The sequence below is a fragment of the Daphnia pulex genome, chromosome 9 (assembly GCF_021134715.1).
Source record: "Daphnia pulex isolate KAP4 chromosome 9, ASM2113471v1".
NCBI lineage: Eukaryota > Metazoa > Arthropoda > Branchiopoda > Diplostraca > Daphniidae > Daphnia > Daphnia pulex.
In genome coordinates, this window is record NC_060025.1 from 2,164,668 (window position 1) to 2,185,698 (window position 21,031).

A 21,031-nucleotide genomic window follows, 5' to 3' on the forward strand; every position below is an offset into this window, starting at 1 on the left:
TTGAATTCAACCCAATTTTATTAAGATGTAACAAAATGAAATGAAGTTTTGAATGACATTTTTAGAGTTGGGCTTCCTTTTACTCGCAGCATTTCAAACTCATCAAAATCTTTGTATTTCTGAATGGAGGAAATCACACGATACAATTAGACACGGGTAAAGTATATCTTCATTTGATACTGAAATCAAACATTCCAATTCCAAGTAATGATTCCTTTTTTTGAACAAATAATCAACATTTCAAATTTATCTAAACAAGAGATTTGACAAGATCTTGCAGCACACTGAAACATTTTTCAGGATTATCTTTTTTGGCCTTTTCCCAATCCCTCGTCGCCATCACTTCGCTGGAGAAATTGCGGAAGAATTCGACCGCATACTGTCTCAAATGAAACGCTGGATGATGTTCATGGGTGTTCAAAAGTAATTCCAGACAATTTTCTACCGACATTCGATGAATGATATGAGTCTCACACTCAATTTTCAATTGATCCAATAGATATTTATCCGCAACCGCAAATATTTCAAAGGGCATGTTCTCCATCGTCGACTCCGACACTTTTCCAGTGTAGATGAAGCGGAGGATTTCATTGAACACGTCCGGCTCAACATCTTCAACTTCGACTTGGTTCGTCAAATTTTCTTGAGTTGGGTGCTCAAACATCGCAGTGAAAAATTTACTTCTTGAGGCCAAAATGCTTTTGTGGGCTTTAAATTGGCGTCCACGGACGTTGAAGGCGATGTCGGAAAATTTCAAATCTCCAAAGAGTCCTGTTAGTTGGGCAACTAGTTGGTCGCTGTTGCCGAATGGTTTCTCATCCAAATTAGCCACTGTAGACGACTTGCCCGACAGTACAGGATTTTTCAATACGAAACTTTCAATCTCACAGTAGATGGTGAGTTTCCCATTGACGAAGCACCGGGACTCTACTAAACTTTTTTTTGCGATTTGAAAAACACAGCAAGGCAATTTTGTATATTGCGGTAAACATTGTTGTTGCGGGAAAATCTGTTCGCGTTTTCTATTCGAAATGGCAATCTTCACTCGGACGGGATTTGCTAATTGATTGGGATAAGGCATTTCCAGGCTGATCTTGATATTGGCTCCCTCGTCAGACAATCGCAGAGTCCACTTCGACTCAGGGGTTTTTTCGTGAAAAAATTGAGACGAATAATAATCTCCCCATTTTTCAAAAGTTTTTAGGAACGCTAATTGGTGAATGGTCCACTCAAACTTTAATTGAACAACTTCGTTTTGCGTTTGGCACCAAGCTATGCTACCTGGTGTTGGCAGAATTTCTTTATTTGCCTGTAAAATGAAATCACCTTGTTTTGCCGAAAGCGTTTGGCACCGAACTACTCTTCTATTTGGTGGTGGAATAATTTCTTTAGTTGCTTGTTGGGCGCTCATTTTAACTTGGAAACAAATTAAATCTAATAGTAAGACTGCTCAGTAAGAGTGGACAAGAATGACTGAGATCAGGCAGAGCAGCCAGCCACCAAAGACAAAGTAGAAATCGTCGAACGACGAGAGGTTATCGTTGAACAACGAGAGTTAATCGACGTATACGTTCTCTTGACGACTATAGTTTCCTTGAAAATACTACCCCACCTCTCATAATTTCAAGATAAACGTGTCAGGTAAGAAAAAAAAAATAGCAGTAGGCCTACGTTTGATATAGGCCTAAATTTCGTTTTCGTAATTCTTACAAAACACAATTATATTTTGGTTTTTGCCTAGAGAAAGCATAACAGCTTAACGTGTTTCCCGGCACTCCGGACATCACTTTAGACCTTTTGAAGTACAGGCCAAATGCCAATTGCCTTTGAGAAATTCGAACGTGTAAAAGTTAAAAATTCTGATTCTCAAGTGCAGTCAGTTGCTTCTCATTAATTCTTTCTTTTAATTTGTTGTATAATTATTATTCTGTTTAATAGTCGAAAAATGTGATTGATAGTCATATTTTCAGCCTGGCTAGCGTGATCCTTATAGCTAATCCATCGAAACATTTAAATTGAATTCATTCCAGCTGGATTGAAACACATCATAGTGCCTTGCGGATCCATCGAGGGATCGAGGAGCAGTTCCGAGCAGTTCGAGGAGCTAGCACATTAGATCGAGGAAAGTTCCGTCCGACTTTAACATTTACCAAATGTATGTTGAAACTGAAAAGCGATAACTCAACATAAATTTACGTCAAAATAACTGTAAACATTTTACTAGATATGCCTGCCAAACGGATTCAAAATCTTCGGCTGCGTGGGGAGTCTTGCAGCGAGTGCCATCATCACAATCACGGCGACGAAGGTAAATTTACCCATTCTGTACCTGCATTACTGCATTAGTATCCCATGTATTAATGGCAAATGAAGGTTGACATTTATTTCTATAATATTTTGTGTTAACTTGAACATACCTGTAGAAAGCTAAGTTGTTCTTGTAGGGTTGGCTGAGAGGTTGAATCGCAAAGAGAAGGCCAAATTTCCATCCGAAACCTCCGCCTTTTTCTTATACAGTTCTCATTATTGACTCTGCTGTTCATGCACCCTGATTGATAGACAATTAGGGACTTAGTAAAAAGCATTATACCTGTCCCATCATCAAGATAGCGTTAACCTTCTTATCCAGGCTAACTTATGCATTCGTTATGACTACGTTATTTTTGGTGGAGATCCGAATGAATTTTTTTGCTTGAATTTTCGCCATCTAACTAAGGATCTTTGAATCTAGAAATTTTGCTGTAAACATTTGTTGGAATAGCGCTGACGGAGTGACGGGAAATTGATAGAAAAAGTTGATCTCTTTAACATCGAGTTTTATTGCCGTAAACTGACAAAGCTAAACCCATGGCACCATATAGTATCTTTCAAATAGGAACAGTGGGACAATAGGAAACGTACATCTATGCGTGTGGACGTTCAGTCAGGACGTAAGGTGGATGGGCTTCAAGATGGGCTTCCAGCGTCACTTTTTGTTTTGGTGATGAGCTACGTACGTAAATGATTCCCATAATAATATTAAGGAGTAATATATTAAAAACCTAATAATGTCGTTGAACCTACAGATTAACTAAAAGCTAATAAAAACTAAAAAGCTAAGGACCCATTACCCATTAGATAGACGTTTAAATAACATAGGCATAGCACCCAAATAACAATATTTAGTCTTAACAAGATTCAAACGAAACCAAATTTTATTCAGATATTCTGTGATCAAATGATTAGAGCACGCCGAAGAAGAGACGTTTTTCGATCGAAATTACCGAAACTGAAAAATCATAAAGGCTCGTTTTGGAAGAAATTCCTATTTTTAGTTGGGCTTCTTTGCATTCACAGGTCTTCAAACTCGTCAACATTTTTGTATTTCTGAATGAAAGAATCACATGAAGCAATAAAACACGTGGCTAAATTGCATTTCCATTTGAACGTAAACATGAAAATCAAACATTCTATGACCATATTTTTTCCATCGAACAGATAATAAACATTCAAAATTTATCTAAACAAGAGACTTGACAAGCAACTTCAGGATAGTGAGACATAGCTCCGGATGACTTTTTTCTGTCTTTTCCCATTCGTCCGTCGCCATCACTTCGCCTGAGAAACGACGGAAGAATTCGACCGCGTACTTCTTCAAATGAAACGCTGGGTGGTGTTCATCGGTGATCAAAAGTAATTCTAGACAATTCTCTGCCGACATCCGATGAATTAATTGAGTTTCACATTCCATTTTTAACTGTTCCAACAGATATTTATCGGCGGCTGCAAGTATTCCAGCGGACATCTTCCTCATCGTTGACTCCGACAGACGACCGGTGTAGATGTAGCGGAGGATTTCACCAAACACGGCTGGATCAACGTCTTTAATTTCGACTTGGTGAGTTAAATTTTCTTTTGTCGGGTGCTCAAACATAGCGGCAAAAACTGTGCTTCTTGTGGCCAAAATGTTTTTGTGGGCTTGAAATCGACGTCCACGGACATTCACGGTGATGTCAGAAAACTTCATGTTGTCGTAGAGTTCTTCTAGTTGAGCAACCAGTTGATCGCTGTTGCTGAAAGATTTCTCAGGGATATATGCTGCCTCTGTAGACGGCTTGCCTGATAGAATTACAGGTACCTGTGCAATGAAACTTTCGATCTCACAGTCGATGGTGAGTTTCCCATTGACGAAGCACTCGGATTCCACCAATACTTTTTTCTCGATCTGATAAACACAAAAAGGCAATTGAGTATAGCGAGGTAAACTGTGGTGTTGCGAAAAAATCTTTTCGCGTTTTGTACTTAAAAGCGCAATCGTCACTCGGACAGGAGTTTCCAATGGGGTATTAGTGTTGTTGAAATAGGGCCTATTCAGGTTGACTTTCACATGGTTGCCCTGGCCGAACAACCGCAGAATCCACCTTGAACGAGTGGTGTTTTCGTGATGAAATTCAGATGAATCATAATAATCTCCCCATTTTTCAAAAGAATTTAGAAAAGCAAAATGTTGAAAGGTCCACTCAAACTTTAATTGAATCACTTGGTTCTGCGTTTGGCAACAAATCATGCTACCCGGTGGGGGCAGAGCTTCTTTATTTGCTTGTTGGTCGCTCATTTCAACTAGGAAACAAATGAAATCTGACTGATCGGTAAGAGTGGACAAAAACGACTGAGGTATTCCACCAAAGACGAAATAGAAATCGTCGAACGACGAGAGTTAGGTAGTTTTCTCGGAAATACTTAGAAAAAGTATAAGTTGTGTTTTTGTGGGTTTAATTCATGACTAAATACAATTATATTTTGCCCTTTTTTCTAGAGAAAGCTTTACGCGTTTCTCAGAACTTCGGATGTCACCTTGACCGTGTGAAATACAGGCCAATCGCCTTTTGAGAAAATTCAACGTGTAAAAGTTACAAATTGTGTTCATCAAATGCAGTTAGTATCTCATTATCAATTCTTTCTGGGAATTTAAATTTGAAAAAAAGCTGGCGACTGATTTGCATTCTGTATTAATTATTACCCTGTCGATTATCCTGATCGTTACAGCCATTATTATTCGTCGAACAATATCACCCCCATGATTTGATCCATTTTCCAACAGGATTGAAACACAGAGAATCAATAATTTAATTGATTTAATTATATATATATTTGAATGGCAATCTTTTTCTACACGCGAAAATAACTGTTGGTGGAAAATTGGATTCGTGAAGTTCGGCAGCCGACGCCATCGTCACAATCACGGCGGCGAAGGTAAATTTACATATTCCGCCTTTTCCGCTGATTAATATTTAACGAGTAATTTCCTGTCTTTGTATCTCATCAATCCCATCAATTTTTTTTATTCTGCAAATATTTAAAACGCCAGCCGAAGTCTAAAAAATTTTACGTTTTCCGTGTTACTCTCCCGTTGATGTATAATCGACATCGGCCAAAGTCTCACCAGACGCAACTAGTATTATTCCGACCGGATGGCATTTATCACAAAGTTAAAGATTACAAAAATTGGTTATCGAGAAATAGTAAAAATTTTTGTTCCCTAAATGCTGTTTAGTAGATCACCATTAATTCTTTGTGGGAAGTTGTATGCGGGAGAAGTTAAAATATTGCTGTAAACTGACAAAGCTAAGCCCAAGGCACCGTAGTATCGTGCAAATAGGGAATAGAGGGAAAATAGGAAACGTTAAATCTGTGCGTGCTGACGTTTGACACAAAGGGAAGGTAGGCAGGCTTTAAGCTTAACTCTTATGGGGGAAATAAGCTACGTTAAAAAACTAAACTAGTAACCCATTAGAAAAATCTTCTTTCAACAAAGCACCCAAATAACGATGTTGTTTAGTCTTTAAAAAATTCGAATGAAAGTAATTATTATTGGGATATTCCGTGACCAAATGATTAAATTACGTCGAGGAAGAGACAATTTTAAAAATCGAAATTAGGCTTCCTTGACTCGCAGCTTTTCAAATTCGTCAACATCTTTGTATTTCTGAAGGAAGGGAAATCACATGATACAATCAAACACGGCTAAGTTATTTTATGATTCAAACATTATAATGAAAATTAATCATTTCAAGTAATGATTATTTTTTACAAATAATCAACTTTCCAAATTGATCTAAACAAGCGATTTGACAAGCTCCTTCAGGATAGTGAGACACAGCTCCGGATGACCTTGCTCGGCCTTTTCCCATTCGTCCGTCGCCATCACTTCGCCTGAAAATTGACGGAAGAATTCGACCGCGTACTTCCTCAAATAAAACGCCGGATGGTGTTCATGAGTGTTCAAAAGTAATTCCAGACAATTTTCTGCCGACATTCGATGAATTATTTGAGTCTCACATTCCGATTTTAACTGTTCCAACAGATATTTATCCGCAACCGCAAGTATTCCGGCGGGCATGTTCTCCATCTTTGACTCCGACACTTTCCCAGTGTAGATGTAGCGGAGGATTTCTTGAAACACGTCCGGCTCGACGTCTTCAATTTCGACTTGGTTCGTCAAATTTTCTTTTGTCGGGTGCTCAAACATCGCGCCAAAATATTGACTTCTCGTGGCCAAAATGCTCTTGTGGGCCTTAAATTGAAGTCCACGGACGTTAATAGTAAAGTCGGAGAATTTCATCGTTTCATAGAGTTCTTCTAGATGAGCAATTCGTTGATCGCTGTTGTTGAATGGTTTATTATGAAGATTTGCAACTGTAGACGACTTGCTTAAAAGTGCAAGATTTTTTAAAATGGAATACTCCATCTCAAAGTAGAATGTGAGTTTCCCATTGACGAAACACTCAGATTCCACCAACATTTGGTTGGCGATGTCAAAAACACCTAAAGGCGCATATGCATGCCGACTTAGAGTGTGTTGTTGTGGCAAAAATTTTTCGCGTTTTTTATCCAAAATACCAATGTTCACTCGGACGTTATCTAATTGTTTGTTGGGATAAGACATTTCCAGGTTGACCTTCAAATTGGATCCGTCGTTAATCAATCGCAGAAACCATTTTGTACTGGGGTCTTTTTCGTGAAAAAATTGAGACGAAGAATAACCTCCTTTTCCTTTTTCAAACTGGGGAATGGGCCACTCGTACTTTAATTGAATAGCTACGGTCTGCGTTTGACACCGCAACATGCTTCTTGGTGGTGGCATAATTTCGTCAACGAAATCTGTTAGTATAATAAAAACTGATCAGTAAGAGCGAACAAAAACGACTACGAGACCAGGCAGAGCAGCCAGCCACCAAAGACGAAATAGCAATCGTCGAACGACGTGAGTTGATCGTCGAACGACGAAAATTAATCGTCGTAAAAGTTTTCGAAAAGAAAAGAATCATCATTCTACACCGCACAAACTATCGCAATTACAAGAACAACATTTCAGATCTAGAAAAAAATCTTTGCGTTGGGCGTTGGGCTGGTAACTAATTTATTCTATTAATTATTTATGACTCTGTTTAATTTAGTCAAAAAATGTGTCATCAAATGATGTGTGACATTTTATTTTACAAATTGAATCCATTTCCCCAACAGGATTGAACCACCGAGTGCCTGGCGGATCCATCGAGTGGCGCTGCTGACGAATTCGGGTGGAGAAAAAGAATCGAACGGGATGAGACCAAATCGAACGGCGTCGGCGTCGTCTAGGGTTTCCCCGACTCAAGTGGAAAATGGGGGGCGGAGTCGACGCTGTGTGCCGTCATCGATCGCTGGGGCCCGCAAGGAGACCGAGGGAAGTGCTGCCTTGATATCAAATAACCTACTCTCTCCCCCCTCTCTCTCTCTCCATCCCTTTTCTGATCCAGCAGGGTGGAAAGAAAAAGAAAAATCCAAAAAGAAAGAGAGAGCGCCACCGTCGCCATTCTCGTCTGGGTTCCTAGCCAGGATCGGCAGTTGTGTCTACCAGTTGGCCCACATTCACTCCTCACTACTAGATCGACTCGATTGTTGGCGCTCTTCGAAACTGCTCTCAATCAGTTTCGCACTATTCCGAATATTCATTCCGGAATATTCAGCCATCCGAAAAATAAAAAAACTTGATAAACTCGTCGGTGTGTGTGTGTGTGTGTGATTTGAAGCTCCGGATTTTTGGATTTGAGTGTTTATTCGTGCCGGAATTTACGTTCTAGACAAACAGCAAATTTTGATTTCAATTCTTTTTTGAAGAATTTTGGATTTTAAGTTTGCCGGCGTGTGTGTTGTGTGTGTGTGTGTTAGTGGTGTGTGTGTCGTTCTTATTAGACGTAGAATAGAATCGGGTGCGTCGTGTGCCGCCATGTTGTCGTGCCGACCGTGAAATCCAGCCAGCGTATCCGCATCTATTCCGTTCTCCGGGGCTGTCATCAAAATAATTTTTATTCAAGAAAACAAATTTGTCGCCGACCCGAATTTAAACAACGAATTTCAAATTCAATTTTAAAAAGGAAGAAACAAAATGGCTCACGGGCACGTTGGATGGCCGCTCTTTCGGTGATGCCGACGGACCAGCGGGATCGACGTCGATGGTAAAAAATCAAAAAATCCAATTTTGACGATTTTAATTGACTAAGTGAACTCAATCGAGATTGGATCAAACGAAATGTATTCGATAGAATTTCGTGGTTGTTATGCAAGATGTGTAGGGCTCTAGTTTTGATTGTCTCGACCAGCTGTGGACCCCTACGAGGTTAAACTGGTGGGCCAGTTGCTATGGCAACGTTTATTTTTCCTTTTTTTCTCTTTTATATTCCCGTTCCGGGGACTATCAAAACTTTGCGTTTAATATCGCCCGGCTATAATCAATCAAAAGAATCTGATTCTCACTGCGTTATATTTTTTCAACTGCATACATGTTTGTAGACTGTACAACATATAGGCCGGCATTTTTCTTTCTACCAAATATAAGCAACTCGGCAAAGGCCATGCACCGCGTTCCTCATCGATCCGCTTCCTCTCCCCTACGAAGGGGGGTGGGGGTTCAAGTGGGTGGAGAGGGTGGGGGGAATACTTATATGTAGAACCAGCACACACCCTCTTCTTCCGTATTAAACTCTGCTGCCCTTTCTATATTTTCTAACCAAAATCATAATATCTAACGAATGTTCCATTTATTTTTTTATCGATCGATATAAAATATTTTTTAAATGTATCTTTCCAGCAGGGAAATAATATTTGAAGGAGGTGGAAAAAGATGACGACTGCTGCTTAAGCCAATCGAATGGTCTCGGCTGGCCGTCGCCCATTCGTTGCGTCATCATCGCCGTCATTTGTTGAACGAGTTAAATCTGATCGCGACTGGACAAGGACGACGACCGGATCTTGTTCATCGCCACGAGTAATATCAGCCGGAACGACACGGAGAAGGGGAGAGCCGCGCCATGCTCTGCTGCGGACGGAAAAAGGTTCTTGAATGACTTTTTTATTTTTTATTTATTTTAACCCCCACACTAAAGGGAAAAAAACTTGTTTTGTTTCCAGGACAAAGTCTCAGTCCAGGTCTTATTTTGTTTTCGGTATAGTTTGTACGGCTATAATATAACTTTTCAATTATCATAGTGGCACAAGCTCCCTCCCCCTCCATCCCCTACATATAATCAGCTGCTGGGCAAGTGTAGAGCTATATATATATATTTTTCTAAGGGGATTATTATTATCCGTCCAGTTTTTCAAAGGATTCTGTGCTACCCAAAAATTGAAATTGTTTTATTTTCCTTGCGGGCCAGGTGTGTTGAGAGGCTAGACGATACCAATTACTATCGAATCTCAGAATTCTTACAACCCCCCAAAAATATTTACTTTGATTTAAATAGACTTGGGACACGCAGGATGAACTCTTTTTTTTTTCCTTCTTCTTCTTCTTCCGGAGCTATGGTGGTGGTGGTGGTGGTAGCAACGTCTCCTCTCTCTACGTATTGATCCCTTTTTTCGTCCGCGGGAGGGGGAGGAGGAGGAGGAAGACGTCGACGACGTCGAGGCCACCCTCCCTCCGGTTCCACATCCCAGCCAAAAAGTTCTCTCCCCCTCTTTTTCGCTTCCGCCATCCACACACACACACACACACACATATATATATATATACTTTATGCACAAGTATTAGAGTAAATATCATAAGGCGCGGGCGATGGCGGTGGGCGGCCAGACGGGAACTGTATATCTAGAAGGAAAAATGGCGTCCATGTTTTTTTATATGCAATACCGTTGGATGATTATTTTTTGACAACGAACGGCAGGCCAAGGTGTAATATGATTTTGAATTTATTAATTTTTAAATTTCCCGCCGAAATTTGATTTTTTTTAATGTTGATTTTGATGAGTGAAAAATAATGTTGGCAATTGTTAGATTTTCTGGCCGGCGTCAGCAGGAGCCGATCGATAAATGCGTGATGTCGAGCTTTTTTTTTTTTTTTTTATAATGAGCACTCTCCCGCCCAGCAGCAGCAGCAGACGACCGGTTGTGGAACCTTTTTTCTTCTTCTGGGGGGCCAGCACTCTCTCTGATGGTTTTTACAGAGTTCCATCTCGCCAGATAATTTAACTGGGAGAGAGAACATGTATATATAGAGCGTTAGATTGATGCCGGGCGGGAGAGATTCAATTACACGGTTCTCTCTTTTATTTCTCAATCAGGCCAATTTTTTATATATTTTCTATTTTAAAAGAAGATATATTAACTGGAACTAGAACAATTGACGCAAGAGAAAATGAAGGGAGAGTCAATTTGAGTTTAGAAATTTATTTATTCCGATCCTGACCATGAAACGTTTTCCTTTTGAACTGGGGGGGATGAAATATTCACAGGGGAAGTTGTTTTGGATCAAACTTGAATATTGGATGGCGCAATTCGCCACTACGATTCCATCAATATCCAAGGAGCCCTATTTTTAATCCATTTCCAGCTAAATATAAATGAATCTAAAGGTTCTTCGGTAGGATTTTTTATTTTATTTGATTTTTGTGGGTTTGTCTGTCTGTAATCAGCGGATAATGGTCCCGCGGGCTGCCTCTAATAATATCCAGGCCGTATAAACTCAACCATCAATATCCCACTATCGCCATCACGGGCGACACTTTATATAATACAGGAGCCAAATAAAAAAAAGAATCCTTCCCCCATCCAGCAGCACCAGCAGCAGCAGCAGCTCCTAAGCCAAAAAGTTCCTACTATCAGCACAAAAAGGAGATGTCTGCTCTTTTGTCTTTGTTTAGACAGAAATGACGTGTCCCCCGGAAAACCCCCTCCCACCACCACCACCCCGATCCTTTTATTTTCGACCAATGAAAACGATCCTGCCGATCCTACCGATCCTATTTTTTCTTTCCCTTTTCCTCCCACCCATGTCCAGAGCTCTAGAATCAAAAAGAGAATCGAGTCCTTGATGGCCAGGGTCTCTCTCTTTCTCATTCGGACTTTGACTTATTTGATAGAACCGAAGCGCAGCAAAGCAATCCCATCACGAACATTCGGAGCTCTCACGCTCGGCCAGAGTTTTTTTTTTTTCCGGCCCATCGGTGGGTGGTAGGGTGGAGGATATAGGGCCAGCAAGCGCTTTAGTCCCCCAGCCCCTCTCCTCCCGCCATTTTCTGATGTGTATCGATTAGGCATCACAGAGGATTGTTGTGTATAGTCTCAGAAAAGTAGAAGAGAAGAAATAAGAAAGAAAAAAGGGCGCGGTTCGGGACTTTTTTTTCTATGTTGTTGTTGTTGTACCGCATCGCCTTTTTTTCTTCTTCTTCTTCCTTCGGGGCTTATTTCACGAGACGGGCGGGAAAAAAAAAGGAAATTCCAATACGGTAGAAAATAAAACATCAAGAAGAAAAAACAAAAATGGACGGAATATCTAAAAGAAGAAGAAGAAGAAGAAGAACAAGGGATTATTGTCTCCATTCCAACTGGGAATGCAACAAAACAGAACAAAAGGCGGAGGCGTGAATATATGTGCTCTTCTTCTCTCGGCGGATACATACGCCACACGCTTTTTTTGTTTTTTATTCCGGGCGGATATAATCAACCGTGACGACGACGACGACGACGACCCAAAAAGAAATTGACGCGCGAATCATAAAAAACACTCGACGTTGTCAATTTTTATTTTTGATTCCAATTGTTTTTGTTTTTTCATTTTTATTGTCTGTGGTGGTTGTGACGGAATGATGGATTGAATTGGATTGTGTGTTGGATGTCTATAGGATGGGCACAAGGAGCATCCGGTGGAGATGGCGGCCAGTCCGCGTCGACAAGGAGCCAATTCGGCGGCGGCGGCTTCCGAGACGGGCGTTTTACTGGGCGCCGCCGGAGCCTCAGGAAATCCGTCATCTCATTACCAAACAACTGGAGGCGGCGGAGGCGGAGGCGGTGGTGGCGGATCGGGTGCAATGCATCCGCTTTCATCCGTCGCCGCCGGCACTTTGGACCAGCACCGACTGGGCCCCCATTCATCGCCTGGACTTCGCTCCATGGTCGTCCAAAGTGACTTTCGCAAGGTTCAATTTATCATTTTTCATTTAAAATTTAAAATTTCAATTAAAATGAACGTCAATTGAATTTAAATTGATTGCGCACAGGTGAGCGGAATCTCGACCGAGATCTTCCGGCAGATCGAGACGGTGGAGAACGACCACAACGACGCCACGACGGCCGCCGCCCTGGAGGCGGTCGAAAGGCGTGGAGAAATGCTGGTCCGCGTTCTCGACCCACGCCAGATGGGCAGGACGGCCTCTGAAGCTGCCCGTTCCTTCCTCACCGTCCAAGTAAGAAAATCCCCAAAAGGGAAATTCAAACGTTCGTGATTTTTGATGATTGCCGCGCGGCCCAGCCACTCTCACGCCCGCCCGTCCGTCGGTTCGTGTGTGCGTCTATAATCATATCAGAAATAAAAAAAGAAAACGGGCCGGCGGAACGATCTGCATCTCTACGTGACCGTGTGGTGGCGGTGTAGTCGGTCCGCCCGGAGCATCGATTTAATAGACTCCGGCAGAAGAAAAAGAAAAAGAAAATGGAAGAAGAAGAAGAAAACGTTCAACGTTGCTGGTCACGCACGGGCACACGACGCAGACGTGGCCCGTTCTGACGAAACGCAGTCCAGGGAATATAGACATGGATGTGAGTGGGCACGCGGGAGGAGCTCCAGGAGAACGTCAGTGGTGGTGGTGGCGGGGGGTTGCGCTTTTATTGATCCGCCTCTTTCTCTACTGCGCTGGGCTGCTGGGCTACTATTTCCAGCTGTGGTGTATATGGTCGTAAATGCCAACTCCATCATGAGGTGATGTGATCAAATGCCCAGTCAAAGACCAAGAAGAAAAAAAACAGAAAATTATTTATTCCCCCCCTCCTTTATTATTTTCTTCCGGCGGATGAAAGGACGGAGGAAAGATTTCGCTGGAAGAAAATGTCTCGTGCGCGTGTTTTTCTTCTTTCTTCTGATCCCGCCGTTTCATTTATAATTGAAAAGGAGGACCAATCAAAGATTCAGGGCCGGCACAGCGCACAACCCTCCTGGCCCTGGGGCAAATATTTTTTTATTTCCTCTGCCCAGGCAGCAGCAGACGGTTATGTATGTACGTACGGGAGCGATCGAAATGTCGTGAATATTTGAATTCCCCCCCCCCCCCCCACTGGTGACACCTGGGACGTGAAAATTTAGAACGGGACGCGGCCGTCGGACGGATATGTCCAAAAAGGATCGATTCCTTACATGACATGCCGGCCCGAATGAATAACGAAAATACCGTCGTCATGTTTAGTTAGCCGGACATTTTGATTTCATTTTTTAAAAAGAGAGAAATGCAAATTTCCGGCAAGGAAAAAGCTGGCCTTGTGCAAATCTGTGATTCGCTGGAAATGGACGGCCAACTAGTTGCTATTCTGCAGATGTGCCTGGTGCTGCTGCACCAGCACCAACAGAGGATCAATAAGTCGAGTGCTGGAAATGATGTCGCCGTCTTTATATATGTAAGACGGGCCAGCAGCTGAAGGCGGGGGGAGATCCTGCGCTGCTGGAAATAAAAATAAAATTGGGAACTTTTTTTTATTTATTTTATTTTGGCTTTGAATCCCCTCGTGTGATTGTAATGCCCGTCTCCTTTTCTTTTCCTTTTGCAGGATCCAAAGTATTCTGTACATTTTGTGGAAATCGTCAAACGGCCCGGCCAGACGCTGGGCCTGTACATCCGCGAAGGCAACGGAATCGATCGATCCGACGGCGTCTTCATCTCCCGCATCGCCCTCGAGAGTTCCGTCTACAACTCCGGATGTCTCAGGGTACCAACTATATACCACCCCCCGCATCTCTCTTGATATTTGCCAGCCGGCCCAGCACACCATCCGTTATATATAGTGTACATGCTGCTGGCCATCGTACACAGTTGTATCGTGATTAAGTGTGGGATCCCGTAACGGACATTTATCAACGTCATAGACTTAATTCCTTTTTCTTTTTCTTTTGGTGGTCCAGCACCAAAGTCTCTACGGAGCCCAGTCAATTTTCCCCCTTGTTTTTTTCTATTTTGTCCGGCACATATTCAATAGCAGTTGTCCGGTTGGTTCCATCTAACGTAGAATTAACGGGACGGAATTGGAACGGACGGTTGTCACATTTTCTGTTTTTTTTTCCGTTTGGTTTTATTTTTTGGGGTTCCTGTCAGGTGGGCGACGAAATCCTGGCCATCAATTTGGTGGACGTGACGCGGATGAGTTTGGACGACGTGGTCATCGTCATGTCGATCCCGCGCCGGTTGGTGCTCACCACTCGACAGAGGAGAGGTCCAGCAGGTGCCGTTTCGCCGCCTCCGCCGCGTCCGGAGCACAAACCGACTCCCGTTGTCGTCCTCAAGCGCGGAGTCCAGCCGGAAGAGCCGCCGGACAATGACTCGACCAGCAATTCCAACAGCAACAACGGCGATCGCTTCCAGCAATATCCTTACGGCGGAGGTGGAGGTGGAGGAGGATTAGGGCCGTCCAGGTTTCTCACGACGGGCAAACCGTTGCCCGGCATGGCCGATTTGCCCATTCACGGAACTTTCCCGCGCGGCAACCGCGAACGAACCGAGCAACAACAACGGGATCTCTTCCGGGAACGGGAAGCCGGAAGGTTTGGTCCAATCAGACAGAAATAAATTCCATCCAGGCTGGGAATTCCATTTTGTTTTTATTAATCCGGCAGGTATCCCGAGCGGGCCGGCGATGATTCCATCAGCATCCGCCAACAACAGCAACAACAACAGGACGCCATGGATCATTATTACGGCAACTACCGGATGCAGGAGCAGCAACAACAACAGCAACAACAGCAGCGATACCAACCTGGACGTCCAGGTGGCGGTGGGACCCTGGAACGGCCTGGCAAACACCCCAGCAGCCTGGGCGGTGGCGGCGGCGGTGGGGGTGGTGAAGGTATGACGCATCACAGCATTGACTCATACCATCCCCCGCCTCCTCTGCCTCCAGTGACGGAACAGCCCAAGCCCGGAATGACCAACTCCTCGTCCACCCACCATTTCCACCAACACCCGTTCGACCGGTCGGCCGGTTTCGGTCCTAAAACTTTGGAATCTTTGGCAGAGCGGGTCCATCCCTTTTACGGGCTGTCCCTCGGGCCGCCCGGAAGCGGGTCCGGCGGATCACTCGGCCAGCAGCAACACCAGCACCAGACGGCCACCCTGGGCCGATCTTCCACCCTGGGCAGGGCTCACAGGGGAGGATCGGTGGCTGGCGGATCGGGTCCAGGATCCACCATGTCCCTGATGAGGGGAACAGCCGGAACCAACCGTCTGACCCGCAGCGGAAGCGATCAGAGGCTGCCCATGGTCGAGCAGAGCGGATCGGCGGATGTTTACGGATACGCCAGGGGAAAAATCGGATCCAATTACGGCACCACCGGACGGACTGGCCAGTCACAGCAGCAGCAGCAGCCGGACGCGGCCACTCGACTGGGCCTGACGCACCGGCGGAGGACTTCCGTCGACTACGCCTCGGATACGGAGGCATCCATCCGGAGTTACAGCCACTCTGCCAGAAGAGGCTTCTCGGTGGAAGGATCGTCGGGCAGCTGGAAAGCTCCGCCGCCTCTGCTGGGCCTGGGAATCACGCCCACCACCCCGACGTCCGTCTCGTTCCATCCGAGCCAGCCGGATTCCCGGTCGAATTCCCTTCCGCGCGATCGCGGAGGTGGATCGTCGTCGGGATCGAGTCGATTCCGGCGGGAAGTCCATTTCGAGCAGACGAGCCTGACGAGGCCGGGCCAGGCTTCCAGCCTGCTGGACAACACGGACGACAGCGACGGGGCCGTCTCGGCTCCGGAGATGACCGTCTCGCAGAAGCAGAAGCAACTCCAGCGGCTGAGCCAGCAGCAGCAACATCTCCAGCAGCAGCAATTGCTCTACAGCCGGGGGATCCTGCCCGGCAGCGCGGCTCCGCTCTCCAAATTGCCCGGCGGCATGTTGCCGGGCAACTTTACGGCCGCCGAGTACAAGGCCTGGATGCAGCGGGCTCCCTCAACCAGCGCCATCTACGAGCGGCTGCGCCAAAGTCGAGACGCCATCGAAGCCCATCGAGTGGCCAAATTGACGTTCAGCGCCGAAAATCTGGTCGAAAAAGCCAAACAGGTTCAGGATCCTTTTTTATATTGTTGTTGTTGTTGTTGTTGTTGTTAATTGGACAATTTTAATTGATTGCGCCGGAAGCAGGAGATACCGTACTATGCCTATCGATCCCACTTTACGGCGACGCCTAACGCCGGCGGATCGTTGCTGCTGGACGAGAGTGACAACCCGTCGTCACTTGGGGGCGGTGGTGGTGGTGGCGGCCAGGGGATTGGAGGAGGGAGCAAAAGTCTGATGGTGGCCAGGTCCGGCTCGAGTGGCGCCGTGGCGGAATTGCAGCCGGAAACGCCCCGAGGCGGCATTCCTCAACCGACGCCCGCCAACCCCAACGCCGCCAGGTCTACCGATCCTCGATTCAAATTATTGGAAATTAATCCGGCCGGTATTTTTAATTATTAGATATTTTTAAAAAATTTCTGATTGATTTAGAATTAAATTGAATTTCTTAGATTTCATCAAATACCGGAGCGAAAGGCCCAACGGGACCACGCCCACCCCGCATCAAATGGCCAATCCCAACGGCTCTAGTGGAATGACGACGCCTTCAACCACCGCCGGAGGACAACCAGGACCCGCCCCGGGCGGCGGAATCGAAGAAGGTGTCAGCGGACTCTTATGGGTACACTAATTAACATTGATTCATTTGTTTCATTCTTCCCAGGCCAAAATTTCTAATTGAAAATTCATTTGCAGATTCATTTGCTGGCCGGAAGAGGATTGAGATCGACGTCGTCGCGGCTGGAACCCGTCCGCGACTTGTACTGCGTCCTGGAGTGCGACCGGGCCCACAAGGCCCGGACGGTGATCCGCTCTGGCGACATCAATTTCGACTGGGACGAAACGTTCGACCTGGACTTGGTGGTGAACCGGGAGCTGGACTTTTTGATTTACTCGTGGGATCCGCAGCTGAGGCACCGGCTCTGCTTCAAGGGATCGCTCCACCTGGTGCCGCTGGTCAGGGAGTCGACCATCCACCAGGTGGCACTCAAAGTCGAGCCCAGGGGCACCCTCTACCTCAAGCTGCGCTACACCGAGCCCAGGACGGCCTTCCGGCGCTCGCCGGCCGGCCGCAAAACGCCTCCGCCGCTCTTTGGCGTCGACCTGGAGACGGTGGTGACCCGGGAGGGTGGCAACAACGTCTCGGCCGTCTCCGCCCAGCTGATGACGGGCGGCAACGGCGGAGTGCCGATCCTGGTCCAGAAGTGCGTCGAGGAAGTGGAGCGGCGCGGGATGGACATTGTCGGCCTCTACCGGCTCTGCGGTTCGGCAACCAAGAAGCGCATCCTCCGCGAAGCCTTTGAGCGAAATCCCCGGCTGGTGGACCTCTCGCCGGACAGCGTGCCGGACATCAACGTCATCACAGGTCCGGTTGAAGAAAATTTTAAATTTAACTTTAATCATTGCAATTCATTGTGATTGTGATCGAGTGCAGGGTTGCTGAAAGAGTATTTGAGGGAGTTGCCGGAACCGCTTTTGACGAAATGCCTTTACCAGATGCTGGTGGATGCGTTGGCCGTTTGCCTGCCGGACGACCCCGAGGGCAATGCCAAACTCATGTTCTCCATTCTCGAGTGCCTGCCCAAAGGCAACCGGGTACACAAATTTAATTCAATTTCATTTGAATTCAATTAATTTGAATTTAAAAAAATATTTGCAGACGACGCTGTTTTTGTTGATGGACCATTTGTGTCTAGTGACGGCCCAGTCGGACCGCAATAAAATGACGCCGCAGAATCTGGCCATCTGCTTCGGTCCGGTGCTGATGCTGCACTCTGACGACGGATCGACACTCTCGTCGTCTTCATCCTCCTCCTCATCCGGCGGATTGGATTTCCAGAAGCCGATCGGCGTGCTGAAGTACCTGCTGCAAATCTGGCCGATGAAGTCAGGTACTGGTATTCGGTTACTCCCTTAAATTAAAAAAAGTTGCTTGTGCGATTGCCGGCGGAAGAGAAGCCTTGCTACGTAAACCCCCTTCCGTATAGACAGCTCGGGCAGTGGAAGCAGCGGCGACAGCCAGCTCGACGCTCCGACGCATCCAGCAACAGCAGCTGCAGCTGCAGCAGCCAACAGCCTCGGCAGCAGCTCAACGGCAGCCCTCGCCGCAGCCGCCGCAGCCGCCAATTCCGCCGCCGCCCATCAACACCAACATCAACTCCATCACCATCACGGCAATCCCATCCACTTCCTCCACAGTCTCCACCAGCAGCAACAACAGCAGCAGCAACAACACTACGGCCCAACTGCTGGCGGCCTCGCTGGCTCATCAGCCAGGGCCGTCCTCGGCAGTCGGCCACCGGGCTGCTGACCGACGGCTGGACCTCCCACCTTTGCCGCCCAGGCCGGCCCCCAAGGTCCTCCAGCCCAGAGGTTCCACCATGGCCGGAGGTGGTGGTAGCAACAACAACAACAACAACAGCGTCAAATCGGGTCTGCGGGGCCCACCATCGGCGGATGCCATCCTTCGAGGCGAGGCGGACGGATCTCCGGCTCCTCTGTCGACCGACTCGGCGGCCGGTGCTGGATCTGAAACGCCGTCGCTGACGTCGCCGACGTCCACCACGTCCACCACGACGTCGCTCAACAGTCCGGTTCAACAGCAACGGGCCGATTCCAGCCGGGGACGGATGCCCTGCAAAGATTTCGACAGCGAAGACGACGAGCTGGACATGAGCATGCACCATCCGGCACCCACAGCATCCGCCGGAAGAATGCTCAGCCACAAAGACGATCCATCAGCTGCCGGCCTAGTGACGGCCGATGACACCGACCAAGGCGAATCCGATCTAGAGAGTCCGAATTAAAGAAATTAATTTAATCCAGCGCGGAATTTGAAAAACCAAAAAAAGACCCACCGAGTTATTTCAATTCGTAATAAATCAATTAAAAAATGGCGTTGAATAATTTGAAACATTTGTGTAAAAGGCAAAGAAGAAGACAAAGAAAACGGACCAATCCATCTTCTACTACTTCTTCCCTTCTCCCTCTTCCCTCCTCTTTTTCCTCCTACACATTTTAAATAGACGCACTTAATATATTATTATAGATCTTTTTTTTTTGAATTTTAATTTGAACGCATATCAGCGATCGGGGCTGGTCTCTTCTCACACAATAATTCAATGTTTTAATTTTCCCGCTTTATTTGGACGTTTGAAATAAATTCAAACGAATCAAACGGCGCCATCTCACACAGTAATAATTTTTGAAAAAGAATTACATTTTCTTCGTTAAATTATAGGTGAAAAACCGAAAAAATTGCCCCAAGTTGGATTTGAATAATTAGTTGTGTTATTTATTTGTGGTTTATTATTATATATCAATTCATTGGCCGTCGATGTTTGATCAATCAGCACGAAGCTTTTCTTGGACCGTCCCCCCAACCCAACTCTCTCCTACCACTTTTCTATATTCTGGTCGTTGTTTTTTTTTCTTTCTTCTTCCATTTTTTAAAAAATCGAATCTCAAATCAATCAGATTTAATTTTAAACCAAAAAAAATGGGTCGTTTTTTTTTAATTAAATAACATTCATATCGAATTGGCTTTTTAAAGAATAATGGGAACCGTTTTAAATTGAGAATTATATATAAAAATTGGCTTGTCTCTCTCTCTCTCGCTACGATTTTGATTTAAGTTTTTAATTTTTTATTTGTCGCTGTCGTCGTTTTTATTCGGGCATTATGCAACCACACACTGCCAGGTTCGTTCCTTTTTGTATTTAAAAATGCTGTGCGGAAAAGAAAAGAAAAATAATGTTATTTGAACAAATTGTTTTGTTTTTTTTTCTCGCTAATCGTCTCACAAACCAAAAGGAACTGTTACTTTGATTTCAACTTGTCTAACCTTCCATCGATTCTTAATTTAATTGAATATCAATCTCCCCACCCCCCTCATTTTGATTTGGTTGATTTTGAAACAAAAATCCCGCTGAAAACTGTGTGCCATCTTTCTCCCGTCATATTCTTTGTGTTCTCACTTTTGTACCAAATGCCGAGAGAACTCGATTGATTTCCTCGTGTGAATAATTTGTCGATTGACGGATCTCGATTGGTCTTATTATTATTATTCGGTTGTCCTTTTTATTTATTATTTTATTTGTTAAAAAAACAACATTTGGAACGACGTTTTGTAAATCTGTTTACAAACTAATTCAAAACCCACGTTGGAAATTTGTTATTGATTTTTTTCCTTTTTTTATTTGAATTTCTAATTGAAAAGAAAAAAAAAACAGAAAAATTTAAGATGATCGATTCTCTTGTACACGCATCCGCACTTTATGTGTTTATTGAATTGTCTGGGTTTCCTCGAAATAGTGACATTTTCAAAACTCTATTTCCACGTTTTCGCCCATTTCATTTTCGTGAACATGTTTTGACATGGAAAAAAGATCGTGTGAGTTTCTACTAACTGGTTGGTTGGATAATAAAAACAAAATACACAACAACACACACCGTTGTTCGAGATCATTTTGCGAGTTGATCTGGCAAC

The 21,031-nt window shown here is 45.0% G+C and overlaps 4 protein-coding genes across 8 annotated transcripts; 1 reads left to right on the forward strand and 3 right to left on the reverse strand.

The window, feature by feature from the left end:
• Window positions 1–250: 250 nt before the first annotated feature.
• LOC124202892 (speckle-type POZ protein-like) lies at window positions 251–1,411 on the reverse strand. Its single transcript, XM_046599390.1, has one exon. It carries the CDS (start codon window positions 1,409–1,411, stop codon window positions 251–253), a length of 1,161 nt encoding a protein of 386 aa, XP_046455346.1.
• LOC124202719 (rho GTPase-activating protein 100F-like) lies at window positions 541–20,998 on the forward strand. Of its 5 annotated transcripts, XM_046599105.1 has the most exons (15): window positions 6,361–6,472; window positions 7,504–8,474; window positions 9,107–9,350; window positions 12,136–12,429; window positions 12,511–12,696; window positions 14,048–14,206; window positions 14,590–15,035; window positions 15,108–15,337; window positions 15,506–16,548; window positions 16,630–16,927; window positions 16,995–17,164; window positions 17,239–17,908; window positions 17,978–18,138; window positions 18,203–18,434; window positions 18,535–20,998. In XM_046599105.1, exons 3-15 carry the CDS (start codon window positions 9,327–9,329, stop codon window positions 19,347–19,349), a joined length of 4,728 nt encoding a protein of 1,575 aa, XP_046455061.1. In that variant the 5' UTR covers window positions 6,361–6,472; window positions 7,504–8,474; window positions 9,107–9,326; the 3' UTR covers window positions 19,350–20,998. The 5 variants fall into 5 exon arrangements, with proteins under 5 accessions (XP_046455060.1, XP_046455061.1, XP_046455062.1 ...); XM_046599104.1 differs by lacking the exon at window positions 6,361–6,472 and adding an exon at window positions 541–628 and having other exon boundaries at window positions 15,108–16,548; XM_046599106.1 differs by having other exon boundaries at window positions 15,108–16,548; window positions 18,531–20,998.
• Window positions 3,500–4,594, reverse strand: LOC124202893 (speckle-type POZ protein B-like). Its single transcript, XM_046599391.1, has one exon. It carries the CDS (start codon window positions 4,592–4,594, stop codon window positions 3,500–3,502), a length of 1,095 nt encoding a protein of 364 aa, XP_046455347.1.
• LOC124202895 (speckle-type POZ protein B-like) lies at window positions 6,095–7,212 on the reverse strand. The gene has a single exon (XM_046599392.1). It carries the CDS (start codon window positions 7,121–7,123, stop codon window positions 6,095–6,097), a length of 1,029 nt encoding a protein of 342 aa, XP_046455348.1. The 5' UTR covers window positions 7,124–7,212.
• Window positions 20,999–21,031: the final 33 nt, after the last annotated feature.

What these genes read in the sequence shown, in the direction of transcription:
- LOC124202892 (XM_046599390.1), bottom strand. Translation starts at nt 1,411, where the DNA reads ATGAGCGCCCAACAAGCAACTAAAGAAATTATTCCACCACCAAATAGA.
- LOC124202893 (XM_046599391.1), bottom strand. Translation starts at nt 4,594, where the DNA reads ATGAGCGACCAACAAGCAAATAAAGAAGCTCTGCCCCCACCGGGTAGC.
- LOC124202895 (XM_046599392.1), bottom strand. Translation starts at nt 7,123, where the DNA reads ATGCCACCACCAAGAAGCATGTTGCGGTGTCAAACGCAGACCGTAGCT.
- LOC124202719 (XM_046599104.1), top strand. Translation starts at nt 9,327, where the DNA reads ATGCTCTGCTGCGGACGGAAAAAG. An exon ending in TCCAAAGTGACTTTCGCAAG is followed by an intron (nt 12,430 to 12,510) that starts GTTCAATTTATC and finishes GATTGCGCACAG; the next exon opens with GTGAGCGGAATCTCGACCGA. An exon ending in GTTCCTTCCTCACCGTCCAA is followed by an intron (nt 12,697 to 14,047) that starts GTAAGAAAATCC and finishes TTCCTTTTGCAG; the next exon opens with GATCCAAAGTATTCTGTACA.